The sequence below is a fragment of the Monopterus albus genome, unplaced genomic scaffold (assembly GCF_001952655.1).
Source record: "Monopterus albus unplaced genomic scaffold, M_albus_1.0 scaffold218.1, whole genome shotgun sequence".
Taxonomy (NCBI): Eukaryota; Metazoa; Chordata; class Actinopteri; order Synbranchiformes; family Synbranchidae; genus Monopterus; species Monopterus albus.
In genome coordinates, this window is record NW_018128098.1 from 938125 (window position 1) to 954908 (window position 16784).

Here is a 16784-nt window from a genome sequence, read left to right on the forward strand (position 1 = left end):
GTTCCAGACTGTTGTCTGTTTTGACAGGGCACACTGGGGGGGGGGGAGGAATCATCACATTGCTGCAGAGAGACAATTCACTGTTTTCCTCTGAGTGAAATTTCTTTTTTTTTCTTTAAAGATCACTGCTACAGCTGCCTGTTACCTTTGGAGAGACTCATCTGTATAAGTTGATTTCCTCACTGTCTCTTTTGGCCTTCTTGTGTTTGGCACCCAGTGGGAGTTGATAAACACTTGCAGTTTCCACACGACCCTGGGAAATAACCCTGTGAAAGAGGAACTAAACCCTCTTGCTGTGCTCTCGTTAGAATAGATCGCCAGAGCACCATGTGAAACACAAGAACACCACGTTTTTGTGGTGAAAGAATATGTAAAATAATACAGCCAGATGGCTTTCTGAATACCACATCGCCTTGCTTGCACTGAACACTGGGAACTTTCTAGTATATGAGCTTTTGTATACAGGGCTGAAAGTGTGCATTCATTCTCAAAGGAGAGCATCAGCTGCTAGAGGAAGGCAGGCCTAATCCTGTAGAATCAGTGAGTGCATGTTACTCTTAATAAATGTGTTTAAATCAATATATTGTTGTTAATTAGGCTTCGAGCTAAACAAATACAAAATCATGAAAAGGCTTCAGCGTAGCAGCCGCTGATAACTGAGAGAACATTATGTACAAAGCAATTTGTCATGTTGCTAATATCTGAAATGCATCCTGAAAGCATGATGAATTTGGGTGCATGAGGTTAACCGGGACACTCACATGTATCCTTGCTGCTAATCAGCAGCAGGTTTCTTTTCTACAAGGACTTTGTAGCTGGTCACAAGTTATTTTCCTTAAAACAGATAAAAACTAATGAAAATAATATAAGCTACTTGTCTTTTTTTTTTATCCAGGTTTCTAGGCATATGTACAGACTGACCAGCTGCAAACCCCATGAAATAAATGACTGCGTTATAATAATAATAACACCTTCATATTGCACAGCTCTGTGTCGACTCGTTCCTCTCCACAATGGTGTCACTTGTCCCTCTCCTGGGGATAAGTTGAAGAAGACATTGCCTGTGGTGGCTGGCTGGATTTCAACTGGCAGAGACCTCAGAGCTGCTCAGAAGAAGGCTTTGAGATAAACTGCTAATTTTCTGAAAGTGAGCCGCCATCTTCCAAAAGAAATGTGCAAGCTATTGATGTTACATTTAGCAGAATATTACACTTGAAAAAGGATCATAAAGCATTGCAGCTACTCAAAACCATTAACCATCAGTTGCTTCATGACAAAAAAAGTTGCAGAGTCAGTGTATAAATAGGAAATTGCTCTACTTTAATATTTCAACATTGATTTCCCATCACTTAATAGGCCTATCTTTAGGAAGTAAATGTGCTTTGATTTTGATGGAAACAATCAGTGTAGCACAGAAAACTAAAAACTGCAGTGTCTTTGATCAGTGAATATTTTGTCATGCAAAGATGCCAGTCATTTTCTTGTTTTTTGTCTTTTTCAGTGTGGGGGTTTGCTCCTTTTGTCTGTTTTATAAAACTATAAATGTAATATCTTTGGGTTTGGGCTGTTGATAAGACATGAGTTTGAACTCTGGGAATTGTATTTGTCAATTATAAACGATAAAACAGAAGGATTTTGTTAAAAATATCAGTAGTTGCACCCCCTAATAGTATCCCATACGTTTTAAACAACTGTTACAAAATCAGTCAGTGCGCATGCGTACATAATCCACCCCACTCCTTACAAATGTTTGATTTATTGGTGGTATTATCCCTAAAGGTCTCTGTAATGCATAACGGTGTCGTTCGTGAGATACATCATCTCAATGCATGAGGGCAACCTGTGGTGAAACTTTCGAGCACAACTCGTGCAGCTCGGTGCGTCTGGGCGCAGTAGCCAATGAACGAGCAGCTCCTGTGACGATGTGCCGTGAGCTGCCGGTCGACACGCCCCCAGCATGGATACAACCAGCAGGAACAGGCGCTCAGGAGACGCGCTCACTATGCTGGAGAGTGCTAAAATCCGCGATGGGAGTTAACATAGCCAAGTTTGCAGAGTTCTTTTTACCAGCTTTGTTGCACTAAACAAAGACCTTGGGCTTCTTTTTCCCCTCTGAGCGGGCCTGTCTGCGTTTTTGTCCGAGGCGTTTCTCTCACAGGATGTAAATGATATTGGAAAGCCGGGTAACATCATAAAGTCAGTTCTCTGATGAGAACGACCTCCTCCTCCTCACCACCACCACTACACAAAGGGAACCACGGAACAAGTACTTTTTCACACGCCATCCTTTTATTTTTGAATGTCATTAAGAAGCAGAGGGGGCCGTTTCAAAGACAAAATGGATCATTTTGCAGCAGAGTGCCTTGTTTCAATGTCCAGTCGTGCAATTGTTCACGCTCCAAAGGGGAATAGGGAGATTAAACCAGAAATCCCGTCCTCCTCCAAGAACGGAGAGGAAATTAAAGAGCCATTGGTGAAAGAGAACTCTTCTCTTTTTGTGGTGGCACGGATTCTGGCGGATTTTAACCAGCAGACTCCCAACAATGTTGCCGAGCAGGCAAAAATAAAGGATGAGAGCATGCCGAACCTCATAGATGATGGAAACTCTGCCACACCTACCACCATCTCCGATCCTTCGCTCAAACAAAGAGCCAAAAGATCGAGAGGTCGAACTGAGCAGGAATCACCTCAGAAAAAGCACAAATGCCACTATTCAGGTTGTGAAAAAGTTTATGGCAAATCATCCCACCTCAAAGCTCATCTAAGGACACATACAGGTCAGTTCCATCGGATGCAAATGTTTGTTGCTGTAAACATGACTTACTGTGCTTCCCTTCCCCTATATGTTAATGGATTGGATTCTTAAAACTGAGGATACAGATTAAATAAAGTGTGGTTTCTCATACAGTCACACTGGTATTTCAGGGTGCTTGACTGCTCCGTTCCACCGAGTCATACGTATGAATGCACGGATCCACCCTAAATGGAAGTCATCAGCGCGCACAGTAGCCTGCAATTAAGCCAAAATTGGTAGTTTAATAATTGCATCGTCCCTTTAAGTTGTATCAACTTTGCGAAATGTCCTTTTAATATCGGGGGAGGGAGGCAGTTGAAAATAGTGCCACTCCCACTCAAGTCCCCGAGCTTTGTCACGGCTTCCCTCTACCCCCCCTCACCGTGCGCCTCCCTGCAATGGACAGTATGTACTAACTGAAACTGCTGCATGCATGCAGAAACAAATGACACAGTTGCGATCTCCAGCTGTTGTCGTACGTGCTTGAATTGCAATAAACTTAGCTTCGTTTCATGACAAAATGAGAAAAACTATCCTTTAAATACTAAATAGTTAATGCGCAGTTCACAGAATAAGCCAAGTGTGCGCAAACATGGGCATGCAGAAAGTTTCCAAGATCAATCCAGTAAGTGTACCGTCACACTGCAGAGAGAAAGGTTATCAAACGCGCTCCAGATCAGCGGCAATCTATTTCTCCGTATTTGCGCTTTGCATTCCACAAGATTAGCTACCGAGAAAGGGAAAAGATGGAAATCGACTCAAATTAGGGGGTTGATAAGAGCTGTGTAGTCGCCTGTCTGCCCCAAGCCCTTTGTTGTGATGTGCCACACCCCCGCAAGACAGACTGCCAGCTGATCTGGCCAGCAACAGACTCAGCTAGCTGAGCCTCGACTGGAAAGCCTCTCCTTGCCTCTGCGCCGTAGACTGCAGCTCCCGCTTCCCACCGGCGGCCCCCACTCTGCATAAACACTCCAGTCTGAGAGAGCAGAAACAAAACAGACCTTTATGGATCACATAGGAAGCACTTCGTATGAACTTGACCGACATTCTGTAGAAAATGAAAAGCTCTGCCAATACTTCTAAATATGTAGGACACGCTGACATTGTGCCATTTTATACACAGTTCTCCCTTCAGTTGTCCCAAACAGTAAAACTCTGTGACCCATCTTTACATTGGTAAATGCAGCCTCATTGTTTACTGAGATTGAGGATGACACTGCCCCCTTTCTGGCTTTGTGAATGTGTCTTCACAGCCTATCACTAGATTTATTATCCCTTGGAAGACTTTCATATGGGTGTCATATGCGATTAAAATAAAGCATAAAACTTTAAGTATGCACTATAAAACATCATAGGTTTGTTGTAAGGTAACTTTTCTTGTATACATTGGGTAATACTGCATTGGTGTAAATGTATTTTTGCCCAGTTCTACTCGCAGGCTGCAGCTTGGTGCTGACTGCTGTGGCATATAAGACCAAGCTGAGAGAGAGAAACACTGATTTAACATAAAATAGAGGTCTATAATATTCCAGTACCATTACTTAAGTGATCTCCTAAAGGGAATAAAATGCTTGCTGTTAATGTAGCTTTGTTCCTGTCTGTCAGCCCTGCACTTGCCAATTAAGCTTTGTGTTTGGCTTGTGTTCTATAACTTCTGAGTGAATCATCTCAGAATCAGAATCAGCTTTATTGGCCAGGTGTGTTGAACATGAGGAATTTGACTCTGGTACAGCAGCTCTCAATGTGCATGTACATATCCACATGCAAGTCAACAGCAAGGGGCAAGTAAACAAAATACCAACATAAGGCTGTGTAGTATAACAAGATAACTGTACAAACAAGTAATAAACAATGCCAAATAACAGTACAGACAAACAATAAACAATGCAAAATAACTATAAACAAACAATAAACAATGCAAAATAAACAGTATAAACAATGCAAACAGACAAAGTCTCAGTTCAGCTGTCCACTCTCAGAGAGCCAGCCTCCGCACACAGTGCGCTTCCTTCAGTCACAACCCCGTCTTTTCAGTTCAGTTTTATTGCTCCGTCTTAGCCCCGCCCTTCTCTCTTTGCCTAGTAAGCATTTCCTTTTGCCTGGCTATCTATTTGGATACATTCGGGCATCTGGCTTCACAACTGCTTTTCATCCCCAAAATTCTGATAATAATGACTCTGCATATTTTATTGGACAGTCCCAGAATGTGGGTCATCTGAGTTCGTCCAGGCTGCCTGACCAACCTTGCAGTGCTTTCACAGAGCCAGACTCTCAGTGTGCTTCCCCCTCAGCCCCTACTAGCAGAGTCAAGAAAGAATGGATCCCAGCCCTGTTGTTCCCAGCCAAACACTGCTGTCTAACTGAAGAGGAGAAACACTATTATAGACACGAAACAAAAAAGCCAGGAACAAGATGTCCTTACTTGACTTTTGTAGTGCTCAAAACCCCATCGACACAGCTTTCTGCAATCCTTGAGTGTGTGATTTGTTGGAGTGTAAGAGGAGCTGAAACCTGAGCTACTGTGTTGCTTATGCAATGTCCACATCATATAAAAAAAAAGATTCTCCTGACATGCTCAAAATAAATTCACCCACTAGGAGAGGTATCATCATTTTTATTTTTAGCCATGCAAAAACAAATGATGTATTATATTTTAGTTTATGTTACATTTTTGTTATTGCTCATTATTGTTGCTGCTGCTGTTACCTTTTTGTAATTGGACTGTTAACTCGGAGTCAGTTTCAGTATATTGTTTATGGCAATTTTACTGTCTTTTGCAAACTACAGAAAATCATTAAGGGTGAGTTCTTTTAAATAACGAACTACCTCAGCCATGAAGAGCGCTTCAGTATTGTTTAACTGGGTTTGGAGTCTTTTTCCGCTAGTCCAAGTAAAAGTTCATTTACAGTGCTCAAGCTTTTCAAAGAGTCAGTAACTGTGTGTGTTTCAGCAAACAGTGGATCATTTACAAACCTCACTGTGAATGGTTTATATTAACAGTGGCAGAAAAATTGTCCATACAGATAAGACTGTGGATTATCCACTTTGACTCTAAATGTTTTTAAAAGTTCCTGGTTAAGGATCCTTTCAGCGGACTAGTGGTTTCATTTTAGGTTTTGTTGCTTCTGTCACAGTGTAAGAGGGACCCCAGGATGTAGCAGACATGGGCGTATACGCTGAATGTAAATGGCTCATTATATTGCACTGGGTCAAGGAATCCATAGCATTTTATGGGTCTAAGGTTACCAGACAGCTTTTGTCTGATCTCCTGGTGTGGGGAGGTGGGGTTTTTCTCCAACACATAGGCCTACATACATTTATACTGCTGTGTGGAAAATCCAGTCTTGTAATGCTGATTTAAAAATAAACTTAATTTTTATAGTGAAATTGAACAAAAAAAAGCCCACACTCAGATTTTTACTGAGGACTTTTCTCAGCACCAGACCCACTTTCCCAAGATGTGTCTTGTAGTTATGGCTTTCACAATATTCCCTGTGATGGCTCATTACTCTGCTCTGGTCATGTCACACAGACTTCCATCTCCAAAGGAGAGATGGCCCCTGACAAGCTCATTACAAGTCATGTCTTCTTCAGAAACTTCTGTAGTCCTTACAGCTGGACCCCGGAAAAAGGCATCTTGTCAGTGTTCCTGTTCCTATAGACCTATTCAAATCACAGAGAGGAACAGGGTCAATATTTCTCAAAGACAAAGAGCCTAATGACATGTTTTACAGTTGGTTTTTCTAGACCTCTTTTGTGTTCTGCTGGGGTACCTCTACTTCTGTGAGATAGCTGTAAAGCTCTATAGGTCCTAAAAAATAACTGGCACCACCTGGCAGCACAGTTGCTTCCATGTAGACCCAGTTATTCATGCATGCTTTCTATTTTCGGTCAAGTAAATGTCATTAATGATACTTTTTAAATGTGAAATTATCCCAGTTTCCACATGGAAAAAAAGACACAGGAGCCTTTGATTTTATATCCTCTGCCAGCGGTTTTGTACTTGGCTGCTCTGCTACACAGAGTGCACAGTGTTCCTGTGTGGCTGGTAGCAGTGATGAGGGAGCAGGGTGGAGATGGGCTTTTCCTGTTCTTGCTTGAGCCTGACATTGGCGCAGAGATATTACTGGGGCACAAAAGCACACAGCAGGATTTCCACCAGTCCTTCTCAGCTGAGCCATATTTCTCCTGACATGCAATAAAACGAGGACTCCTTAGGCCCACTGAAATAACTCAGTATTTAATTGATAATCCTAATGACTCCGGTGAGCCCCGTAACCTTTGGTTAACATTTGTGGTTCTGAGTGAAATGTGTCAACACCTTTTTGACAAATTTCCATAAAATTTTGTACTCCTTGCCCTCTGAAAGAATTTCAGCAACTGGGGATCCTATGACTTTTCATCAAGCACCATCAGCGGGTTAGAAAATTCTGCTTCATGGCAAAAAAACTTTCAAAAGCAATGATATTCCCAACAGTCTCTGGTTTACTTTCCGAATAGTTCATGGTGTATGCTAACATAGTAAACTAAACTAGTTACCATGGGACAAACCAGCTGGTAAACATTAGCTTGTTACTTTGCCATTTGGCTCATGATACTGTAGGTGACACCAGTTTAGCTCAAAGCACCAGTGATGCTTAGCACAGACTCACAGAGCCTATAGCATGGCTGTACAGTCTTTATCATGAAGAAAATCTGGTTGGCTAGTGAAGGCCACATGTAGCAGTACAGTATGTACCCAGTGGATGAAGGTATTAGTTAAATCTACTTGATCCTCAGGATGTAAATAACGCCAAAGTGGAGCCATCATCTTGTCTGGTCTAATCCTCCTGCTGTGTTGCTGTTCCATTAAAGACATCTCCAAGGCATTCTGGAGCGCACGCTGTCCATATTCTATCCTGTGTATGGACATCAGCAGACGGGATAGTTCCTTCTGAAATGTTGGCAGTATAAAATTGATTTAACTGTGATTAAGCAGCCAAGCATGTATGGTGGACACTCATAATACTGAAAGGCTCCTGCCAGGCAGTTCCCTGGTTGTGCTACTTTCAATGGCCGCAGGACTCATTTATTCTCTGGAGTAGTTCTATAAAAGCTGCTCTGTCTATTCTTCCGCCAGCCCCTCCTGCTCTTCTCCAGCCTGCGAAGCAAAATAGGTGCTGGAGTGTGTTGTGTTGTGACGTGAGGCCCAGCCCTGGCCGCGGCTTGTGGCGTGGTGTTGATTACCAGTGACAGGAAGAGAAGAATACAGACCTGTGGAGCACTGCATTTTTCACCTCTACTGTTCAAAGACCTCCAACTGCATCTCACATGCGTGGGCGGGTTCTGCAGTACAAAGATACAGAGAATATACAGCGCAGCAGGGTGGGGCTGGGGTTAGATCGGTGCCCTCCATTGATGTAGGTCATTTATTCAGCTGCATGTGCAGCTAATTTGATTAACTTTTGAAGAGCTGGGACCTCTTCTGGAGCAAACACCCCTGCCTGCCTGGCGCTCACTGGCTCCCACCTGAGAGTTAGACTCTGTCCACTGTGTTGTATCCAGCAAAGCTTGGATAAGAGAGGAGATCTGTGGAGCTAATGTCAGAGACAGTGTTTTGTCTCTAGCCAGGATGTTTATGTTCCCTATGGTATGTAAGGTGTGTCCCCTTTCTCCAGGTGATAAATCAGACTGTGGCAGACCACAGCTCACTGGGGTGTGGCTCTTGGCACAAAATGAGGAGTATTTTGTTGAGTCTTGGGGGAAGGAGGGCATATCCATTTCCTCTGTGAGACGTCACCCTCAGAGTATCAGGTATAAAACTGGAACAGCTGGTACTAGCTCCAGACTTTGTCTCCTCTTATGGAGGCCTCTCAGGATTTTGCGGGCTGTAGCTCCTTGTTTGGCACCGGATAGTAAGGCTGCCTATCTCATAATGAGCTATAGTGTCAGACTCTGTCAGTAGAATGAGCTGGCATTGTACTGTCTGAGTGACAGTCATGGATGACAGAGCATCCCTGCTTCCACCTGCTTCTGTGGACCAACTGTAAACACCCACTAATGGCTGCAGCTGTTTGAACGTCCCTAGTTAACTAGGGTTTATGAGATAAGGAGCCTGTCGACAACACATCAGACCCTGCAGGTTGTTTTATCGTGCACTCAAGGCTGAAAGAGAGTGCCCACTCTAACTAACTGAGGCAAATGTCATGAGTGGGTCAATGCAGGCGAGCGATCCTGGCCGTTTCCTTAAAAAGTTAAGGGGATAATGTAATGTATGGCTAAGTGCGTGCAGGAATCAGACAGTCAACTCCACTGCATGTCTCTGTGCGAATGTCAATAACTCAGTGCAGTGCAGACCAAGGGGAGAGTGTTACTGTTAATACGTGCAGCCTGTCTGATTGAAATGCATTACAGGAGAACCTCTCCTGCTGGGAGCAAGGCTGCTGCCATTGTTCACAGCTTGACAGCTATAGGCCCACAAAGGGAGGCAGACTATTCAACGGAAAGCAAGGTCCCTCACAATAAAGACAAAAGATAATAACAGATCAAATATTCCTTGTTTTTGGAGCTTTCTCCTGACAAGCTTGAGCTGGTCCTGACCGTGAGCACAGGACCCACCCAGGGTCCTTTTGTTGCTCCTACAGAAACAACTTAACCTTGTTTGCGACAAACTCTGAATGGAGCTTCTGAGAAGTAGTTTGACTTCTCTTCCACTGAGTTCATTTCTCATAGACAAACAGTCTTGTAAACAGTAGTTCTGATCTCAAATGTGTTTCAAACCGAGCAGTATCTTTTTGTCTGCCCTTTCTACAGACCACAGAACTTTGTAAGCTTTTGTTGTTATTTTTGCACAAGTCAAGCCTACATATACAGCTGCGCGAGCAATGAAAGGAGAAGCAGCAAAAGCCTCAGTGTATATTTATTTATTTGTATATATATATATATATAGATAGATAGATTTGTGTTTATATCATCTTTGCATGTGATGGTGCATGTTTAGGGAGAGGCTGGGCACAGTTGGGTTAACCCTGTCTGCTCTTATTTTTCAAAAAGTAAAGCCTACATATACAGCTGCGCGAGCAATGAAAGGAGAAGCAGCAAAAGCCTCAGTGTATATTTATTCTTTTGTATATATATATATATATAGATAGATAGATTTGTGTTTATATCATCTTTGCATGTGATGGTGCATGTTTAGGGAGAGGCTGGGCACAGTTGGGTTAACCCTGTCTGCTCCAGTGGTTTATGCTGATGATGGGACCCAGCAGTCATTTTAGTATTACCCAAAATCCCATGAATGGTTGTCTGCTCGCAGAGTCGCCGGCTCCTGGTTGGTCACAGGTTGTAGTCTGGTGTAAACACACAACCAAATTACAGGATTGTCCTGAACGCCACCGCTGCAGTTGTGGTGTCCCTTTCATTTCATGATGCCAAGCTGGCTGTGCCACTGAGCAAGTGCTAAAGTGAAGTAGCTGTAATAAACTGTGATCTGCTGTCTGACTCCGTTCTTACTTAACCTTATAGCTGCTTCCTTGTAAAAGCTGATGCAGGTTTAGTAAATAACCTGTTTTTGTTCTGAGATCTATAAAAACATATTTCTTGTTCTGGTTCTCGCTAAATTCAAGGTGATCGCTGATGCATCCACAGGAATGATATTTTTTCTCTATCTCACCCTGCAGAGCTATTTTTTCTGTTTTTCATATGACTGGCTCACATGCAGGTTTTAGCTACACACTGGGTGAGTTAGGTCCATGCCTGAAGACACACCAGGAATGTTATCTGCTCTTGTTTGAAACGTCTGTAGCTGTTGTTAGAGCGGGTGACCGAGCTGAGTTCCTGCACAGCTGCTGACGTCAAAATGAGATTTGATCTCGCCTTTGCAGACAGCATCCCTTGTTTCAGGGAGTCAAATTGCATTTCTCTTAAACATTTCTGTAAAGTTAGGAGCCAAACCCCTTGGGTATGAATGAGAGGAGGACAGAGGGAGAGGAGCAGAGATGAGCTGCTTATTTACTGACCCAGTGACCTCAGAGAGAACAGTTATATAACAGGCGTACCTGTGACATAATCACATAGCCTTGGAATGGGGACACTAGTGCTTAGTAGAGGTAGAGTTTGCATGCACTCACTTTATGGGTAACTGGGTCACTGAGTTCGTTAGAGAAGAGCTGCCCCCCCCACTCCGCTTTCCCTCTGCACCTGACACATATTAGAAAGGTGCACCACACCCTGGACCTGGCATGCTGCAAGAAATGGGATAACCAGTTGGTGAGGTCTACGTCACCGTTGCCACATTGCTGTGTTGTGACACCTTTGGAGCTTAATGGGAAGAAGAGCAGAGCATAAGTGGAGTACCTTGCCACCTTTTTTCTTTCAGCTGAGATTCTGAGTAGTAGACTGCAGACTACTGAAACATCTTGGAGGGTGACATCCTCCTGCTGCCGAGGGTATCAGCCTCCATCATTGTTTCCACTCAAGCATTTGTTCCTGAAAGCCTATTCACTGTTAGTAGAAGTAGTTATTTTACTGCCCTCATGGAAATCTTAATCCTCATGTTATGAAACAAGCATAACAACTGTGGGTCATCACATCTTTATACAAGTAAATCTTGAACGCACATTGTTGATCTAAATGCCACAAGCAGTTTACCATGAGGTGAAAATTGGCACTGTATCAGTTAATTCAGTATTTTCTAAGAAGTCACGGAGCTCTAAATAATTCGATGCGTCTCGGTGAGTTGCCGTTAGATACCTGATGCTTCCACTATGCGTTACTGCATAACTGTATCAGGGCAGTTAGACTGGATATCTCTGCCTAGCTCTCTGGTGTCTGGTTAAATATTAATGTTGCTGGATCTGTTACACTGGTTATTGAGCCTTAAGCAGCTTGCAGAACTTAGCTCTACTTTTTAGCCAAGTCAGTAACTCATTTTGCAGGGCCAGGTGGCAGCACAGACTGCTTCTCTTGCTAATAAGGTATAAAATCAAATGAGTCTCTTCAATGAGATAAGTGCTTTCAAAGTTATACTGTCTCCCTTTTCCCTAGGAGCTATGTATAATGGAAGGTGTAATACAGGAGGCATAAACAGGGTCAGACAGTCACAGCCTCCTCATCTTCTGTGCTGCTTGTACTTTGTGTTTCTGTATCAGGAGAGGGAGAACAATGTATAGTTACTGGAACAAGGGAGACAAGACTCTGTGCAATGCAAATGTCTATATTTCAGTTACAGAGTTTACATACAGTGAGCCCTGCAGGAACCGAAATGGGCAGGGCTGACTGAGTTTGTCTAGAGCTGAGGTGAGGCGTCAAAGGCAGGACAATTGTCTGGACTTGCTCCGTCTGTCTGCGTGTTTTGTAACCATGCAGTTTTGGGGGGGGGTGGGGGGTGTTAGTGGGCGAGACTAGTTGTGCACTCGATTTCTTGTTTTTGAGACTCACTGGCATCAGGTAGCATATGAGTGTTTGATGCTGAACTGTACTGTTTCCATTCTGGCCCTGAGGGAAACCACAGAACAAAATAAATCATTTGACAGGCCTGTTTTTATGTACTCATTTGTCATGCCACTAATAAACATTCATGCTCATTGTCTATTCCTTTTCATACCTCAAATCCTTGGCATAGACTTGTACATTATGAGTCATTAGTCTTATTCTCAGGAACGAACTATAACAGTTAAAGAACATACCCTGCCCTTTGTTATAATACTGCAAGGTCACACTGATAAAATTAGAATGCTGGATGTAGCTACTGTCAGGCAGAAGCTCGGTGAAATGGAAATAAACAGAGTGCAGCGTCAGACATATTGGCCAGTGGATGTAAAACACGGCATTTAGGATCCATGCACACTAATTCCACATCAGAATGGAAGGAAACCACAAGATATATAGTACCATCTGGTTTTGAGTAGATTTGTGTCAAAGCCCACTTTTATTGCCTGATGGAGGGGGAAGGGTGTAATTTCCCATGTGCCGAGTCACAGATAGTCGCATGTAGGAAAATGGGCTGGGTAACCATTGTGAATGCGACTAGCATCTGGAGCTTAGATAATTAAACTGTGTCTGCTCCTGCAGTGCAGTGCCAAATTTGAGGTGATTTATCCCGAGTCCCATGGCTCATTAAAACCTTTTTCTCTTCAAACCGTTTTTCTCTTTTATATTTTGAAGATGTATTGGGTGTTTTTTGATACCCTTCCCCTTTCTGAGGACCCCTGGCAGACCCAGCAGTAACCTTGTGATTAGTGCAATCTTGATCAGCAGGATGCGTCTTCTGTGAAAAATGTGTTTGCTTTGTTCATGACTGTAAACACTGTATAATGAGTCACTGCTCTTACTGTGGTGGGTGGTTTGGTACATGAGATCAGAGTGGGGAAGTAGGAACATGTCAGTAAGTTGCAGCTATTTCACACTCACTGACAGTATCAGTGCTTTGACCCATTTACGACAATTCATATACAGGCCTACTTTACATTCCTGTCCATTGTTCTCTCAAGAATAGTTTGGAGAAAAAAAAGTATTACATTCTGATTACGATTCAGCTAACCACTGGCTCCCATTCATTTCAGGACTTTGTTAAAATTATCAGGTGAAGATTTGAAATGTGCTTGAGATAGTGCACGTCCTTCACATCTTGCAAGTTGATTTTTATATGAATGGAAAACAGCAGCTGGTTGGAAGGACTGAAAAACACAGTGAGAGATTTAAAAATAAAGCATGGTATGCTATGAACAATGGCCCGTATGAGCTGTTGTACTGGTAAATGGGCTAAAACATGGAAAAAAAACACGGAAAAATGCAACAGAAACATGCAGGAAGTGGCCAGCAGTCAATGAAAACATGCCAATGCACTGATATGATCCTTAAAGCCATGTTTCTTGAGTTTCTTGTGTCATTGTACACTGACACCTGTACTTCATTTCCTGTTTTGCAGGAGAGCGGCCTTTCCCATGTACCTGGCCTGACTGCAGTAAGAAGTTTGCTCGCTCTGATGAGCTGGCTCGTCACTACCGCACCCACACAGGGGAGAAGAAGTTTGGCTGCCCGCGGCGCCAGCACCAGCAGCAGCACCACACGTCCCAGCTCCCTTAGCGACTACAGTCGCTCAGACGCCTCCAGCCCCACCCTCAGCCCCACCCTCAGCCCAGCCAACTCGCCTTAAACCAAAACCCAGTTGCACTTTCCGCCTCTGAACTGCAAGGCCTGTGTTTTCCACATAACACTTGCGTTGCCAGTCTTCAGCAACCCCCCCTTTGCTATTCCTGTGCTTGCTGTGGTGTACCATACTGTACATAACTGCTTATTGTAGTGCAATTACTCTTATGTGATCCTAAAAGAAGGTAATGCCTTTCCCAGATGGCAATATTTACATTCTGCACCATGTGTTTTTGTTTTAGCTTCTGAACATGGCTAGATGTCCAGTGTGTGTTCGCACTCAGCTAAACAAGGTTTAGAAGAAAAAAATGGACACCCTGACAATTTTTAAATTTTTTTTCTTTGTTTTTCTTTGTTTTTGAACGGATGAGAATAAAGGGTACACACACACACACACACACACACCTCAGGATTGAAGACAGTTACTATTTCTGTAATACCACAGTACTTAACAGTACTCACATTGACTGCACAATATACTCATCACTTTACTCTGAAATTCAACAGGTGTTGAATTTTATGCCCTGCTCAGGGATGGCCTTGTTAGCTTGAAAGAAAGAACACAGTGAAACAAAACATACAGTGTACACAGACAGCAGCCTTACACTCAAAACAATTTGCACTCTTTGTTTTCTTGTTAGTTTTCAGGTTCGTGGAAACTAACTCTACGGTCAGTCATACACAAAACTCATGTTCTCCCTTGTGTTCTGGGGGTTTATCGGTAGTATATTTGCTGTGTGTTAAGAAAATATTCCCCATCATAGTAAAAAACAATGCATCTGTTCCTCCACTTCAGCATTAATATACAGTTGCCATTATACTGGGATAAATATGTATTTCATTCAGTAGCAGTGTAGCGGTATACTGTACTATGTAAATGTGCACTGGGGGAGGATCAAGATTATACTGGATTATACTGCAGTTCTTATAAATATACACAGTTAAAAAAACTTTAGAACCTTTAAATGGAGGCAGTTAAGTTTCAAAGCAGCTGTTCGTGCTTTTTTTTAGAGCACAGCCAGTATCTTACACGTTAAATGGACACAAAGGGCCATCAGTTGAAACAATGTTTATCCCTCTCTCAAGCACATAGGAAAAAGTACCAAAGGCAAGAGAGAATGAAAGCTTTCTATTCAGTCTTGCAGGCCGCCCTTCATTGAGGCCTCGGTCTAGTGGTTGGCAGTATCGCAGGTAGAGCCAGGCAGCCTGCTCACTTCCCTTCTCCTGGCTCTGCCTTTTGTAGCCTCTCTGGAGGAAACAGCTGCATCCTACAAGAAGCTATTCACAGCCTGCAGGAGGAGTGGTAACATGCTATTCCTGAGGATCCCTCCTTCACCCGTCTCGCTCTACCTGTCCTGTGTGAGTGGCGAAACTCTAAGCATGCCAAAATGCACAAGGGGTCAAATGTAGGCCAGGGTGTTGGACAGAGCCAAGCTGGTCTGTGTCACGGTGAAGCACAGCACAAATAAAACAGCTATCTGCAACAAAGAGGCAAGAGAGGACAGGTCCTGATAAAAAAAAAGGAGAGGTTTATCATGAGCTGAGCAGAACAGAACAGGAGACACCCATTTGCAGAGACCCCCGTCTCCTCCTCCTTCCTTGTGTCCTTCCCTCCCTCTAACTGTGAACAGAAAAATAGCTGTAATTAGTGAGTTGATCCAACCTGTAGGATAAGAGACGTTTATGAACAACAGTACTACCTAGGCAATGCTGACAGTGTGGGTGGGATGTACCCATCTCCATCCTAAGCACAGGGAGAAATCCTCCACCTACAGCCGGAGAGTCACATTTCACAATGTCGAGTACACCTCCAAATTCACACCGACAAACAGGAGCTCTCAAACAGCTGCTTTCAGACTTCTCTCTCGCAACAAGGGGGCTTTCAAACTATTGTAAAGACATTTGAACCAAAATGAACATATCAGCAAATCACAGTGCTCACCAGCCTCATGTCGTCCTGCCTGTGAAGTGTAGATGGCCCATGAGAAAGCTGTGTTGTGTTTCTAGACAGACATGCCTCAGTAAGTCAGGCAAAAGGCACAGTAAACCTTCCATGGAAATGGGCACCACTATAAAAACTGCTGCAGCCCCCACCAGTCTGTGTTATGCCTGCATTTTCTTTTATCGTTTCATCCATGTAGTGGATCCTGTCAGATCCCCTCCAGGCTGTTGTCATCATGAATCGCATGTACTCGCTTCATCCTACCAGCTCTCGCTCTGCAGTCCCGTTCTTCACACTATATGCATGTTAACAACTTGGTCCTGAAAGCGTAGAGGGTTTTTTTTGAGGCGGCCTGGCAGGTGTACGTTCATGAATGGCAGACATTGTGCTCCCGGTTCTCCACAGCAGCCGTCTTTCTAAAGTTGTGAAGAATCTCCTGTGTCACGTCCTCCAGAAAGAAAACATTCTTTATTTGGTTAGAATGCGGTAGTTTTCCCACACCACAAAAAACAACCCCCTGTAAAATATTAGAATTGTTTCCATGCTGCAAGAAGACATTGTGAATGCCACTGATCAGCAACTCTCAGTGAAAGATGCCCCGAGGGGCTTCTACATTTACCATTCCTGGAAAAAACACCTAGATTTTCACAAGCAATCTTTTCAAATTGCTGTTGATCAGATTTTTGTGGTGTTTATTTGTGAGCATAGTCAGTTTTGACTTAGTGGAAAAAAAAAGTGTGAGTAAGACACCCTCAAGCATATTCCATTCATCACCTCTTAATTCATAACCTGCACATTTACCTCAGGGTCGACAGATATGGGACAGTTTGTAGATTTTATTGTGACGTCACTTGCTGCACAGAAATATCTGCCAGCCTCCCGTGGTGTTCCTGGGTGCTTAGTGCTCACTGCTGGTCAGTG

At 43.3% G+C, this 16784-nt stretch overlaps 1 protein-coding gene across 1 annotated transcript; it reads left to right on the forward strand.

Annotated features, from left to right (window-relative positions):
• Positions 1-1954: 1954 nt before the first annotated feature.
• Positions 1955-16559, forward strand: klf13 (Kruppel like factor 13). Its single transcript, XM_020619380.1, has 2 exons — positions 1955-2777; positions 13701-16559. Exons 1-2 carry the CDS (start codon positions 2300-2302, stop codon positions 13856-13858), a joined length of 636 nt encoding a protein of 211 aa, XP_020475036.1. The 5' UTR covers positions 1955-2299; the 3' UTR covers positions 13859-16559.
• Positions 16560-16784: the final 225 nt, after the last annotated feature.

What these genes read in the sequence shown, in the direction of transcription:
- klf13 (XM_020619380.1), top strand. Translation starts at nt 2,300, where the DNA reads ATGTCATTAAGAAGCAGAGGGGGCCGTTTCAAAGACAAAATGGATCAT. An exon ending in TCATCTAAGGACACATACAG is followed by an intron (nt 2,778 to 13,700) that starts GTCAGTTCCATC and finishes CCTGTTTTGCAG; the next exon opens with GAGAGCGGCCTTTCCCATGT.